The 16,123-nt window shown below is 30.7% G+C and overlaps 1 protein-coding gene across 1 annotated transcript; it reads right to left on the minus strand.

The window, feature by feature from the left end:
- Positions 1–3,490: 3,490 nt before the first annotated feature.
- LOC131607172 (protein RETICULATA-RELATED 4, chloroplastic-like) lies at positions 3,491–7,167 on the minus strand. Its single transcript, XM_058879195.1, has 8 exons — positions 6,535–7,167; positions 6,193–6,261; positions 5,344–5,475; positions 5,193–5,246; positions 5,053–5,097; positions 4,371–4,510; positions 3,967–4,092; positions 3,491–3,878 (listed from the first exon to the last, which is right to left on the minus strand). The coding sequence occupies exons 1-8, from the start codon at positions 7,081–7,083 to the stop codon at positions 3,842–3,844; spliced, it is 1,152 nt and encodes a 383-aa protein (XP_058735178.1). The 5' UTR covers positions 7,084–7,167; the 3' UTR covers positions 3,491–3,841.
- Between the last annotated feature and the right edge of the window lie 8,956 nt (positions 7,168–16,123).

Genomic DNA, 16,123 nt, shown 5'->3' on the forward strand with positions numbered 1-16,123 from the left:
CCTCCAAAATTTTCCCAAAATCTATCATAAATAATCAATTAATTTAATAAAAAATAAATTATATATTATTACAAAAATAAAACATAAATCACTCACCACTAATTATTCTTTATTAAATATATTAAATAAAATAAACCCTAAAAAAATATAGTTTCACTATCTCCTATATTTTAGTTCATTGAAACCAATTAAACTCACTAACTATTACAAATATAAATTATAAAAAATAACCACGTTGCATTACTAATTATTATTGATATTGATTATTAAATATATTAAATAAAATAAACCCTAAAAAAACCAACTTCAAGGTTACTTTTGTCTTTTTATTCATTTAGTTATTAATTATTTATTTTGTTTTATTATTTAAATAATTTTATTTGCAATTACTCACTAACATTCTTCATAATTAAGTAAACTACTTCTAACTCCACTAACTCCACGATTTAAGACAAACATTATTAAAATTTATTTTATACAAAAATATATTTTATAATGCTCAAAATTTATACCTACTACTCATTCTAAATCAATTCATTCAATAATTAATTAATTGATTATTATATGTAAAACCAATCATAAATAAACCTCACTCACCCTTGACAAAGAAAACTCACTCACCCCATTATTCACGTTTTTGTCATTTCTATAACAACTATTAATTCTATTACTCAAAACTTCCCACTAACCCACATTCCACTACTTTAATTCACATTTATGTTATTTCTATAACAACTATTAATTCTATTACTCAAAACTTCCCACTAACTCACATTCCACTACTTCAATTAACGGTATAACCCTCTATTTATATTAATTAGTATTAGGGATTTAACATGTTTCTTTCTTCTCTTTTAACTGTTCACACTATATATTTGTATGAAAGTAGTTGAAGCTCACTCTCTATTCGTATGAATGTAGTTTCATTTGTATCTTCATTTTTTACATATACATGAATGTGCATTTTTATCTATTTTACAATTCATTTTAATTTTCTCATCTCTTTCATTTCTATTTTGTAGACATATTTAAAAGGCATGCAAATGGTTTAATCTTTCATGTATTTGAAGTGACGATAACTTCTACTACAACAATAGTCTCTCAAGAATAATAAAATTGGCGAAGGTGATTTTGTAATTTATTTATGTTCAAGATATAATTGTCCATCGTCCACCATTTTATATTGATGACAATTATTTATTCTAATTTAGATTTATATTATTTTGAAGTGTAAATTACATGTTATCAAGTATTGTTTTAAAAATAAAAAATATTTTTATTTTATAGAATATTAATATGTTATTTGAATTTTTTATTTGTAATTTATTTATTTAAATAAGTTCGATTATGTAAGATGGAGAATTAAAAGATAAATATTAGGAAATTATTTTTTTAATTTCTTTTTATTAGTCGATATTATATTATAATATGTTATGTTGTTATAATTTTATTCATCTTTATTAACTCTTGGTAGTTATTGATTTTAAAATTCTTTTAATTTAAATTTATTATTATCATTATTTTTTATCTTTTTTTTATGTCTATCTCTTACTTATGCTTTCTTTCCATTGATTTACTAATACTTTTTTACTTTTTATCATGGTTTATGTAATTATTATAGTTTAATTTGGAATTTTATTATTTACATAAGATAGTAAGGTGATTTCTAAAAATGTATGATCATATGAATTTTCGTATAGATACAAACACTTTGCATTTTTTAATTATCTTCAAAATGTATATTTATTTTTTTCATTTAATTCAAATTATTACATTTATGATATTTTTTATAAAATATATACTCAATATAAAATACTTAATTTATCTTTTAAAATATAACAACTTATACATTTTAAGTTATTCAAATTTTAATAATCTTTATTAATTCTTTATATTTAAAAATTATTTTAAATTTATAAATCTTTGTTAATTTTTAATATTTTTTGCAGGTACGAATTTGAAGCATTATTAATTATGTGTATTCATAAATAATTTGTTGAAGAATTTGGATTGTGCAGGATGAATATTAATGATGTTTATTAATTCTTAATTATCTTTTTTTTAGGTACAAATTTTGAATTATTGTGAAATATAACATTTTATAAAATTTTGGTTGAAGAAATTAGATTGTGGAAAATTGAAAATTAGAAGATGACTGTTAGAGTATTATTTTTATTTTTTATTATAATTTTATTGATGTTTGTAAATTCTTGATAAATTATGTTTAATTTTATTGATAATTATTAATTTTAATTTATTATATCATTCCATTTATGTCTTCTTTATTTTTATTTCTTACTTATTTTTCTTTTCATTTGTTTACTATTATTTACTATTTTTTTGGTTTATCATGGTTTGTCTAATTCTTATTTATCTTTAATTTTGAAATTTATATATGTTTATATAAGATAAATTAATTTTCAAATATAAATCAATATATTAATTATTGTTTATTACGCGATTAAATCTTTTGATTATATTTAAAATATATTTTTAGTTTTTTTTAATTAAATTCCTTTTTTTGGTACAAATTTTTCGTTAAATTCTGATTATTGTTATTCTTAATTTTTTAATTATTTTTTAATATCTATTAAATTCTTCTATTTCTTAAATAAATAAAAAATTATATGCAAAATGATGGCAGCTTATATAAATTCTACAAATTTCATATATATATTTGTTATTACATATAAAAATAATACATACCTAATATATAAAATATTAAAAATTTTAATTATATATTTCATATTGGACCCTATTAGAAGGGTTTCAAATTCTTTTTCTACATATTTTATTTTTTTAATATTATAAATTCACAATTAATATTTTAATCTCAAATATTACAAAAATATATTTTAAATTATTAGATAAAATTATAATTTATAAATAATTATTTTATAAAATTTATCCGTGCATCGCACGGGTGTACGTCTAGTATGAGTTATATTTTCAATATTTGGTCAGTATGGTACCAAATGCTCGATCGAGTTAGATTTTATCTTGATTAGATATGTTCAATCCTAATTTGTCCAAGTACATTTTACGAGATCACGGCGTTCTCAATCGAGTTAGTTGCATTTCCCCTAATCCGTTCCATTTTCCCTCATCCCAAGATTCCCAGAGTCCAAAAGAAATAAATCAGTGTCCTAAACATTTTTTCCTCTTCAAAATTGTCAAGTTTGATCCTTATTCGAAAAATTCGTAATAGATCATTCAAATTCTATTCACTAACATGACAATATTATATAATGAAGAAAAAATTCAAATGTAAAATTAATAATTGAACACAATATATCAAGAACAAATTTGCTCAATAAAGAGAAGAAGAGATGCATCCAGACTGAATGTACCTCAACCAGGCATAACTCTAGATAAAGCTCTGATAAAAAGATATCACAATTCTACCTAATCAAGCAAGGATTTCTGAACATAGGTTAAATTTGTGAAGTAAAACACAACTCTTAGCTCATGCTAGAGCGAGGGGTCACAATTCAAAAGCAGATGATTACTTTTACCAGTAAGAAAATACTTGTTTCTTTAATATCTTTCAACCTGCTACAACCATCTCTCATCTAGTTTCAAACTGTATCCTTGTTCCCAAAGATTAAAAATATATTTGTTATCATCCTCGTTACATCAATTGAATGAGGGAACTTATGAGAAAAAACAAAAAATAACTCGAGTGCTCGGCAATGAGCATATAAAACAAATATAGAGAAATAAAAAACTATTGGGCTACTCTGCTAATTTGTTTTGTGATGTCAACTAGTAAAGAAAACAAGCTTCTTGATATAAATGATCTCCATCAAGAAAGATCCAAGTCACTATCTTTGTCTTGGGCCTACTGAACTCCTATCCAACGAGCATAATCCACCCATCTGTAAAGGCAAAATTATAAAACATGAGCTACTGGCAACAATAAAAGTTCTTTTTTCAAGTAATCAGAAAAGATGTGAAGATTCTTACAATAATGAACCCAAATATGTATTGCCGGTTCGGACAGCAAAACAAAGAGCACCAAGTATAAGTTTGTGCTGGTGCAACATTGGTTCTAGAACCCTCTGTTCAATAACTCCCGCAAGAACTTGGTACCTATCAGACAAATAAGATTCTTTGTATAAGCTTTAGACAATAATCTATATATTCAGTTACTTGAGTATGAACAGCAGAAAACATTTTTAATATGATGGCAGTGATCATTGTAACCTAATGATGTGGCAAAATATAGTTTCAAAATATAGTCATACAAGAAACAATATAAAATTATCCTAACACAAATTGCTTGAAGCATTAGTAGATTTTAGATAAGCTTAAAAAAAATATCCATCACTAATGGTAATCACTAACATATTATCCTGAATCCTGATTACCTGAGATTGCTTGAAACTGCCATATAAACACCATAAGCAGCACTGGTAGACAATATGGGAACATTTTCAATTTCCTCTGCAGAAGACTTGTTAACAGCCTTCTTTGCATTAATTAAGGCATTCGTCACAGCTGTCCCAACCTGAAGGAAATACAAAAATGCAAGTGTCGATGTTTGATCTTAGTTGTTGATTCCAGTTGCACTCAAAAGAACGAATGCAAATAACACTCAGCAGGACTTTTTATTGGAATAAAAGGTTGTATGTAATATATGACATAGATACTTGCAAACATTTTAATCCCTTCATTACCTCAGTCTTCAGAACCAGTAGAGTAGATAAATGATTTCAAGTTAATTTTTTATGACCAAGTGAGTTTATTATACCAAATCAGCTCACCCTGACAACCCATGGGTTGAAAAATAAACCCCATTATTGGAATTTAAACATTTGAAATCTGGCTAGAACCGAAGTCACAATTTATAGGTAAATGAGAAAACTGAACGAGTCAACCTCATTGCAAATTCATGAGTCTGCTTTACTTTTGTTACTGTGAACAATAATATACATCCAGAACAGAAGTGCTCATAGAAGTTGTGAGGAGAAGGTCAAATGATGTCAAAACTTGTCATTTTCTATTAAACCACAGAGCACAAGAAATACACCAAGTATAATGAGAACTAACCAGTGATGCGCCAGTTCCAACTGCAAAAAGCTTGGACCCATTACGCTGTGCAAGGTAACCACATTTTGTAAAACAATTAGCCACAAGAAACTAAAACCTAAAAAGAAAGGATAAAACATAAGTTCCCTGATTGTACATACCACAATTGCACCAAATCTCTGCAACAAGGAATATGATGTTCCAGAGAGAGCAACCTGTGGAAGGAAGTTAAGAATGTAGTAAGTAAACATTGATAACATTTAGTGGTGAAATTTTCTTTAGTAATGTAAATCATGTGAAAGTAATGTAAACCTGGAATGCATTATCTGGGCAGTTGTGGAAAAATTTAGAAATAGCCCCTGCACTAACTCCAAGTGGTGGTCTAAGAGAAACAGTAGGCGCAGGAAGATAAACTAACATGAAATCTGCAAGTATAGCCATGACCTGCGAACAATATATGTAATAGGGATGTTATGGGAATTGACTACAATGCACCATACATGCTTCACAAAAAGTAATATTTTCTCTCCATCATAGCATGCAAATAGAGCATGATAACAAACATACTGTCTTAAGGAGTAAAAAAAATAAAGGTTTAATTGAAATATTAGTACATAAACTCTTCCGCAGAGAAAAATATTCTTTAAGCCAAACAAATGAAGGTGCCATTCTTTTCATTAAAAATAGCTATAGTATATCTTTCATTTGGCATTTATAGCATCAAAAGTATCTGGTCCTAAAACCAAAGAAACTGTGTTTTTATATAAATCAAATAAACTGTTAATTTCTCCAATTAGTCTATATCATTATATATATTTTAAATTTTAATCAGTCTCATAATGATCTTCATACCAAAACAAGTGACAAACTGCAACAAACAACAAGAGGAAATATAAAAATTGTTTTCTCAACACATATCTCAAATTCTAGTCGATCAAAAACATTGAAACACAATGCATCTCATAAACATATCAAAATCAGTCTGTTGCAAAAATGAAAAGACTAACAAGCATACACAGAAGAAAATAACCACCAAAAAGTAGCAAGATAGGCCCTGCTCATATCCATTGCAAGGCATCATAAAACAATTTGCAGTAGTAACTGATACTAAGCAACAAATTTCATAGGAAAAAAATTCTGCAAAATTGAGAATATTCATACCACATCGGCGAACACGATTTCAAGCTCATTGAAAAAGTTCTCTCTCCTGCGATCATACTCAGCAGCAGTCTAAGAAGACAAAAAACACAAATGAAAGCAGATTGTTAATCAACAAATAATCACACAAAATACACAATTACATCAATCAGAATCAAAATAAAACAAAGTCTTAATTAACCAATTTTACCGTTCCAATTTACAATACAACTCAATACTAATCTCATGCCAAAACTAATCAAATTTAAGATGTTTAATATCATGCTTTAATTACATCATCATTACAAGTAATATCTATAACTGAACGAGATAATGGAGTGGAGTATATGAAATTATGAATGAAACCTTTGCAATGACGCCAACGCCGCACTCCATACCGAGCTTCGCAAGGAAGAGATCATCAGCGAGAAGCCGCTCTCTGAAACCGGTAAACTTAAGCAACCATTGCATGAGCGGAGACTTCTCAAGCTCCAGAAACCTTGCAACAACGGAGGCAGGAATCTTCCCTGCCTTGATAGCGGAAGCTAGGTCAGCCGGCACACTCTCCAACGACCTACCAGCTTGCGCCAACAACAACAGCGCCTCGTTAAGTCCACCATGTCCGTCATTGTGTTCTCCGTCGTCATTGGCGTCTCCGTCACCGCCGCCACCGTGTCCGCCGAACGAGCCGCCATCGTCGTGACCGCCGAAACCTCCGCCGGAGTCGGTGGAATGGAGAATGAAGAGAGGATCTGCGCGGCGGTTGAGGCGGAGAGAAGGAGAGGGAGAGGGAGTGAGACGGAGATGGAGAGAAGAAGAGGAGAAGGAAATGGGAGGGAGGGATTTGGGAGTGGAAGGAGAATGAGAAGAAAGAGAATGGGAGGAAGGAGGGACGAAGGAAAAAGCGATCGACATTGTTTCTTCTGTGATTCGGTTTTTGGCTTTTCAGTCACTTACGAGCTGCGCACGACTCAGGGGTTTTGAGCTGAGTTACGCTGTTATGACTTGTTTTCGACTAATGCTACTACTTATATTTCTTTTATTATTTTTATCATTTCCCATGATGTGACTGCTACTTTTTTTTCTAATCTTTACGACATTAATTTATTTATTTCATTTTATAAATTTAGGGGGTGGTATAAAGGTATGTTGCTTACTTGCCTAAAATCTGAAGAAAAAAATTTTTTTTGATGAAATAATATTTGAGAAGAGCACACTATCAAAACTCAAGTGTTTCACCGCTACATTACACACGCACACATTTAACTTTTAGTATATGTATTTTCATTTTTCCCTCTTTTGGGTAAAAACAGAGGAAGGCGTTACTTCCTATATACTTCTGCCTACCTGTATATTAGGCTGATTTAATGACAGTACGATGGAATTGTGATTATTTTGCGGTGTGCCCATCAAATTTACCAAATCACATTAACATTTATTATTGACTAATTTTTATGTTTTTTTGGTTCTTAAATTTAGCATTTTGCCTGCAATGGAATTATTTGGTCAAATTGAAAATTATATTAGGTTTAACGCGTTACTATTTGCTTAAAAAAATCATTTGTAATTATGGCTTTGCCATTTTTATATGGTTCAATGAACCACTTTAGTAAAATTGGATCACGATGCATAAAAATCAATCAAATTAATTGAATAATTTATAAAATGAATTACAAATTTTAAAAAGTTTAATTGAACAAATTTATTTTAAAAAATAGTTTGAACCTGGTTTTAAATTCTTGAACATAAATCAATTTTTATATGTTTTTTTATTATTATTATAAAAAAATTTAAGCGAATCAGATTGCAACACTCATTGTAATCATAAGGATTTTTAAAATATAAGTTGAAAATTTACCAATTCAACCAACATGAAGAATTTTTACAAACATTCCATGGTTTTGCAACTAATATCCCAATATATGTTTTCAAACTTATTTCCAATATACCATCATTTAAAAAAAAATGGCATATTGATACCATCACCCTTAGAATGGGCGGAGCCTCTAAACATTTGTGAGCATCCGCCGATTGGCGGAGCTGTTGCCAATTCGTTTTTTTTCAAATTAATTTTAATTAATAATGGTATATTAAAATTAAATATTATAATTAATATTAATATAAATATATAATATAATAAATATTAAAATAAATACTATAATGATAAAAGGGTTTAATAGATATGTAGGAAGAGTGTAAAATAGTTTTACACTGTCATCCAATAAAAAACCAAAAATCTGTCATGCATTAAAAAAAATTAAAATAAAAATGTGTTGTAATTGAAGACATGGTTGTAGTTGGTTGACAATGTAAAACTATTTTACACTGTGAGTGCATCACCCATTTTCTCAATGATAAATATATACTATAATTAATATTAAAATAAATAATATAATAATAAATATATATTTATAATAATATATTTATTAGTAAATACAGGTCTGTCAATTGGCAGAAACATATTATTATAATTTAAATTTATTATAATTAATATTATTTAATATATTATTTATCATAAAAAAAACATAAAAAAATATTAACATACAAAAACATATTATTATAATTTTAATTAATTATAATTAATATTATTTAATATATTATTTATCATAACAAAAACATAAAAAAATATTAACATATGATTTCAATATATTAATATGCATTTAAAAAATAAAAAAAACACGTTTTACACTGCTCCGCACATTGAATTGGCGGAGCCTCTTATTATTTACACAGCGCCGCCCATTGGATTTGCGGAGGATAAAGAATTTGTACACCTCCGCCAATTGGATGAACGGAAGTTCTATACCAATAACGCAAAAAGTTTGAAACTATGGTATATTGAGAATTTTGTTAAAAAAAATAGTATATTGGGAATAAAGTTCTAAAAAGGTGGTAAGACAATAAAAAATTCCCAACATGCATTACAATTTTTACATGTTAATCAAATCTTTAAATATAATTATTATTTTTATAAAAAAATAATTATTATTAAAATTGAAGCTTGATTTAACTTTTATATATATATATATATATTTTAAATTAAGAGTTATTCCTTTATATAAACCATTTTAAGAATAATGGTCTCTGAGCCTTTATTTCGACTCTGTATGATGAGGGTTTGTCATATGTGCTCTAATCCAACCGTTGGATCTAGGGAAAAGAAAGTTACTGATGGAACATAACTATCATAATGAACAGCCACATTTAATACCCATCTCGTAATAGGAAGCATTTCGTTAGGAATAAATAATGAGAAAAGCTAACATGTGCCTCATGGGACACAAGTTAATAAATTATTTATAAAAATAATTTTTAAAAAACGCGCATTTACTATGTTGAAACATTAAATGTGATTTAATTATATTTAATTATATTTAATTTTTTTTAATAATAGTATCCTTAACATGTGCCCTTAAGACACATGTTAGCATGGCCCATAAATAATATCCCTAGGCTAGTTGATGATGATGTTTTCTCTTCTTTAAAGTAATTGAGTACGTTGAACAACTTTCGGTGAAATTTCAACCATTAATTGTAAGTAGTGAATCATACGATCTTTAATGCATGAGGTTACTATAAGAGGTTCCTGAAGCGCCATTTCACCTCTCTTTTTGCTAGTAGCGACTTGAAAAAGAACTTTTTCTGATTTTCTTGTCATTCTTTCTTGCGAGCTTTCTGCTCCATCTTTTGAATATGGAGACTTCGCTCATTTGACATGCATGATCGATCAATCCATTTTACTTAAGATAAAGCCAACATTTTCTTCTTGCTTTTTCCTCCTTTTTAGAAATTCTGGGTAGTGAGCTTTTGATACTTTTATTTCTCTTTTCAAGAGATTTCTCCTATTGTCGACGCTTTCTCGTAGGAGTGTCTATATTTCAACTTGTTTGCTTATATTATCTTGTCAGCATCAGGTTCGTCTTCATAGATTATGGAGATCGTACCAATTACGACTAGGAAAGCAAAGAAAAATATCTCGATCAATTGGATGGATGGGGAACATTAGAGAATGTATTCGCTTTCGTTCGTGAGGGTGGTTTATAGTGTGCTTTGACTGAAGTAGGGTCTCCGTCCGACTATAGAGTGTTTTCACCAGAAGGTGATAAGAGGATATGCAATTAGTATGATGCGTCTGCCATCCCATTCCATGAGTTCTTATTCTCCCTCATAGGCTTACATCTTCCATTTAATGACCTTTAGATTGGTGTTATGAACCATTTGATGATCACCCCCTTCGCAATTGCATCCAGTGAGTTAGGTGTTTGTTAAGGTTTTTCAACATTGGTGTGAGTATAAGGGAGTAAACCAACTGTGACGTTTTTATTCCATCTCTTCAAGAAACAACACGACTAACCACGCGTGCGATTTAGATATGATTTCTTTGAGGCAAAAATCCAAATTCTTTTATATCTACTTTGATAACGTGAAGTATTTCAAATAAATGAAGAGTTTTACTTGAAGAGGCGATTTGTATCCTTTTAAAGGGAGTTTGGTTATGTCATCAATATCATTCCACCTGACGCATCATCAAGGAAACAATTGAAAAGTTTCATTTAGATCCATTGGCTGGTGGATGCTAGAACCGAGGGGGATAAAAAGGTTATCTTTGGTAAGGAACGTAGAAACATTACGTCTTTTGAATGTTGCTTGGATAATTCCTTTCTTGATCCCACTAAGTACAACCGTTACTACGGGTTTCCTTTCTCGGACGGTGATATGGGTGGTGAAAGATTTGCATAGATCTTTCCATGAGTGTATGCTCCCACTGATGAGGGATTTAAACCAAACCATTATCAATCCAATCAAAGTTAGTGCAAAAAGCTCACACTTTACAACCTTGTGGGAATAGTAGCAGCCCAATTGGTCGTCCACGTGCTCGATGTGTTTGTCTGGATCCTTGTCCCCATCATAGTTATGAAGGTTTGGCGGTTTATCCAATGATTTTGGAATCTTGATATCAAGGATGCGAGCAGACACATTGTTTCTTTTTCGCTTTAGGAGTGGAATATCTTTTTCATACCTTTACCTCCTCCGGGGATGGAATACTTCTAGAGGAATATGGTTAATGCTTCCCCTTCGGGATCGGGGAAAGAGGTCTTGTGTCTAAGGTGTCACCAGTTACCTCGATATCTCTTCTCGGTGTGTTGTTGTTTTGATAAGCACTAGTTCAGAAATAATGACTTGGTTTCTCCAAGAGGTCGCCTTCTGCACAATATTGTTCTTCTGAGTGATGTGTTGCAGGTCTCTTCAATCTGGAATAGACTTTCTTCCGGGGCCTTTGAATTATGTTGGTGCACCATGTTTTAAAAATTGTCCAGTAGATCATTTGCTCCATATACATCAATGTTGACTTGTACCAATTGAAAGTCGGGGAGAATTTCTTGTCCATGTATCATAGGTAGCGTCAGAAGTCAATGAGAAGGTTTGCATTTATGAAACTATTGTGAGGATTCAGAAAAATAGAAGATTCTAGAATACTCCTTGGTTGACTTTCGACGGAGTAAGATATTACGGTGAGGGATCAGTAGGAGGTGTTACTAAGACTGGATACTCTTCATTTTGAGGGAGATGAAATAGATCTTAGGTAGCTTCGACAACTGCAACAATGACTTGTTGTTTAACGGCATACCAAGTAACTTTAGATGCCACCATTGTAGATGGATCTGAAGATCTGTTGGAAGAAGGTTGAAATTCGAGTAGGAAGATTGAGAAATGGAGATATGAAGTTGTAAGGGATGATATCAGATTGAGAAACAAAAATTTCATATTGAAGATTTGTGGAAATCATATTTTGATTTCCACATATGGCGCCACTATTTTGTAGAGAAACCAGAGTTGTTTGGTGAATTATTGAAGTAGTGCTTGCTACGGTAGGCTCGAGCTTTCGATGCGATGAAAAGAGGGGCCAGCCTGCAAGGTTAGAACTCTAACATCCAAGTCAATGAGAGAAAGTGAAGTGTTGTGAGAATGAAAATGAATTCGAATATAAAAAAATGACTTGTTTTTCCTCTTAAATAGTGGAAACAATTTTTGTTCAGGGTCAGCCATAAGAGCAAGCAGGCTCGGGCCAGAGAAAGCAACGATTCTCCCAACCTCTTGCAACATAGGGATACTACCTTGGGGAAAATGTAGGAGATCCAGGTGCAAGATACATCCAACGGCTCCCTGTAATTCACGTCTGAACAATAACAGGTGACTATAACCACTCCCATATATATATATGGAAATTGCGTCATTCTCTAGGTACACAATTTTAAATACAATTCTCATTTAATCATGCCACTCAAATAGTGACTTGAACGTTGGAATGTTAACTTTAGTCATTCCTTCAATGCATCAGAAGTGAAAATCCATCGTTGCGTCTCGCAACCTCTATTCTTCGATCAATTCTAGTGCTATAACTGAACAATAACACCGTCTATAGAAATCAACTTTCCATTCTCATATTTTCCTTTCCACGATCAAACACTCTCACTTTGATTCACTTTGAAACTTATAAAAGAATCCATACATTCACTTAAAATATTTGAATAAATAAGTTTATTTTTAAAGAAAAATTTAGGCCATATTTTGACGGATCCGAATCTTTTGGTTTGTCCTTTTTGTGGAGTGGAGGACGAAGACACGAATCATCTCTTTGTTATTTGTCCCGTTACTTCGGATTGGTGGAGTAAGTTTTGTGCTTGGCTTCGGCTTGATTCATCTTCTTTTCCGGGTAATTTTTTTCTTCGCTTTAAAGCCTTGGATTTAGCTTGTAAGTTTAGATTTGTGGTAGATACTAGTTGGTTATTTGGGTTGGCTTTTTGGGGTAGTTGGTGTTGTAGGAATGAGGTTATCTTCAATGAGGGTAATATTCTTAATTTTGATACCATTGGGATGATTAAATATGTTGCTTGGGAATGACTTCTTTCTTGCTATAATGTAGGAGATACTATGGTTTGGTCGGATTTGTATGCGAATCCGGCTACGTGTATTGGGCTTCCGTAGGTGGAGTTCTCCTTTCCTAGTTGGGGGTTTTTCTTTTTCTTTATGTAACCATGGGTTAGCACCCCTTGTGCTTATTAATTCCATTTTGCTTATAAAAAAAATAGAGTGAACAAGACCATATATACATTTCATATATTCTCACTCCTAAACATTACTATAAACTACATTTACATTTATGCAGTTAATTTTTACAATTTGAATATATTATTAACATGTTATTTTTTTAAATAATTTAGTTAAAGTTGAAACTCAAAGAACTATTTGATTAGATAAAAGTGTGAAATAAATAAAATCTTCTTACTTTAATATTTAATCACCAATTATTATCAAACAACGACAGAATGAGATCCAATTCTCTTCGAAAGATGCCATCAGCATCAAGCATCCACAAGCACTTGCCTTTTCAGATTTTTCTTATTCTGTTTTTCTTTTTTTGTTTGGTAAAATTCTACTTTATGTTTAAAATAAAACACAGAGTTTATCTTTATTCATTTTTTTAATAATACAGGTTGGAACACAATAAAGAGAAGCAAGAAAATACAATGGTCAACGTTGATATAGCAGACATGAGCTGGCCCTTGGTCCAAGCTCCAGGGAGTTGGCCATATCTCTTGTTATGATTTGTAGGCTCCGTTACTTTTTGTTTCTATATTATGTAACATGAATTTTTCAATGTTCTTTTAGTACTAAACTTCAAACAAGTTTGTGAGAGAATCTTCACTGTTATAAAGAAAACTCAGCCGGTGGTGGGTGATTGGTGGAAGAGATTTGCACTTTTTAATTCTAATTGTTGAGTTCTCCTGCCAAATGAGTCCTGCTATTTATTCTGCACATAATTCAATGACTAATAGATTTTACAAGAAAAAATTTAAAATTAAAATATTGTCTTAAAAGGAAATCAATGATGGATATTATGGCAGGATAGAGAGCATGAGAGGCACAGCTGGAGAGGATCCATATCTCAAATTTTACTACATGCTTAGGTAGAGAGAAGATCTATAGATTATGTGGTAAGGATAGTAGATCAGATAGAGAGAAGTCAAACAAGAGAAATTCTTAGGTGGACACAACCCTAAAAAAATAGTTTTACACATAACCAATCATAAAATTTTAATTAATTAAAAAATAAAAATTTAATCTTCTCTCTCCTTCATAATCACAACCACCCATGAATTTAGTTAAAAAATAAATTAAAATTTAAGTAAATTTTAAATTTTCTCTCTCCTTCATAATGAATTGTCTTATTTTTATTGGTTGTGACTAAGAAGAAGGTTTTATGTCTGTGTCCATGCAAGAATTCCTCGTCAAACAATTAGAGAAAGATGAAGACATATAAAGACTAAAAGTGAAGTTATTAAGGGAAATTTCAAGATTAACGATTTGGATAGAAAGATAGTCCTAGATAGAACATTACTAAAAAAATTAATCCATGTAGCCGACCTCACTTACCAAACTTGATTGTTGTTGTTGTTGTTGTTATACTATTAATTAAGAAGAATTTTTTAGTCCAAAACTAATTTTAATAATGTGACGCATACATAACATGGTTGAGCTCGATTTTAAATGTCGAGACATGACGATAACACGATGAATATCATAATGAATATCGCAAGATGAAGATCGTATTAACATAAAATTGGGATGAAAATGACGAGGAGCGGAGAATTTTCTAGGAAGGTGATCAAGATACAAAGTTGGGATCGACAATGAGACTAAAAAGATAGGAACAGTACATTTAAGGTTTTAAGTTGGGAAAAATCTAATTTTTATAGATGTTTTAATATATTGACATGTTAAAAATGTATAATGTTTTATCGGGAATGGCCACCACATTTGGAAAGTACCTTGATATTTCGTTATTGGGATTGGCTTCTAATAGTTCAGATTATAACTATCTCACTAACCAAGCCAAGACCAAGTTGACATCATAGAAAACAAAGTAATTTTCTTTTGCAAAAATAATTACTTTGTTAAAGTATGTCATTGAGGCACTTCCAGTTTTTCTATGATGACTTTGATTATCCCCAAGTCGAGTCTTCGTGAGATTTAGAAAATCCAACGAACTTTTTATCTATGGTTATGTAACTTTTCCAAAAATCTTGGAAGATGTATTGATTATGTTGATGAACTTTAGCGTGTCTTGGAAGAGTTACGTCTTTCGCAAGCTCTTGGGTTCTCAAAAGTTAAGATTCATGTGGACTCAAAGACTATCATTGTTACATTGAGTAAATAAAGTATGAGTAATGTTTCAAATAATATACTAATCCAGCAGATCAGCCAACTTTTGACTATGGAGTGGGAAATCAAACTTTGTCATTCTTAGCGTGAAACAAATGCTTGTGTGGATGCTCTTGCAAATATGAAATGTGCTTATGATCCTATTTTGACTCATTATAAGTGATGTTCTGCTCACATTAGCTCTTTTTTTATGGTTCATTTTTTGGGGACTGCCACCCCAGGATTAATCTCTATTTAATTTACCTTTTTCCTAGTTTTAGCCCCCTTTGTTTAAGAAAAAATTGGGACTAAAAAAATTCAAAATTTTCTTAAAAGAGGATAAAAATTTGTTTGAAAATGAGAGGACTGCATTTACTTTTATCAAGGGATCAAAAGTGAAACTAGTGAGTGCTTTTTAGAGCTTCAAGACACCAAGTTTGGACAAAAAAATGCATGTTTCAGAAGTAGATCTTCTATTATTTGGATCATTTGCATAACCTCAATCATTATAGGCCCTTAAGGAGTGTTTTTTAACTGGATTTGCAAGAGACATCATTAGACCATGGGTGGATGTGCCACTCAGATATCTCAAGTTTCTTTTGAGCAAGCTCCAATGACTATCTAGAGTATTAACCATAAATTAACACACTTTGTTAACATGGTAAGAAGTATCAATTCTTGTTTGTGTGACATAGTATAAAGCTTCAATCATAAACTTGTAGAAGAAGCGACCTTTCAAAACATCAGACTC

The sequence above is a fragment of the Vicia villosa genome, linkage group LG5 (genome assembly GCF_029867415.1).
Source record: "Vicia villosa cultivar HV-30 ecotype Madison, WI linkage group LG5, Vvil1.0, whole genome shotgun sequence".
NCBI classification, from domain to species: domain Eukaryota; kingdom Viridiplantae; phylum Streptophyta; class Magnoliopsida; order Fabales; family Fabaceae; genus Vicia; species Vicia villosa.

What these genes read in the sequence shown, in the direction of transcription:
- LOC131607172 (XM_058879195.1), bottom strand. Translation starts at nt 7,083, where the DNA reads ATGTCGATCGCTTTTTCCTTCGTCCCTCCTTCCTCCCATTCTCTTTCT. An exon ending in AAATCGTGTTCGCCGATGTG is followed by an intron (nt 5,476 to 6,192) that starts GTATGAATATTC and finishes TATTGTTCGCAG; the next exon opens with GTCATGGCTATACTTGCAGA. An exon ending in GCAGTTTCAAGCAATCTCAG is followed by an intron (nt 4,093 to 4,370) that starts GTAATCAGGATT and finishes TTTGTCTGATAG; the next exon opens with GTACCAAGTTCTTGCGGGAG.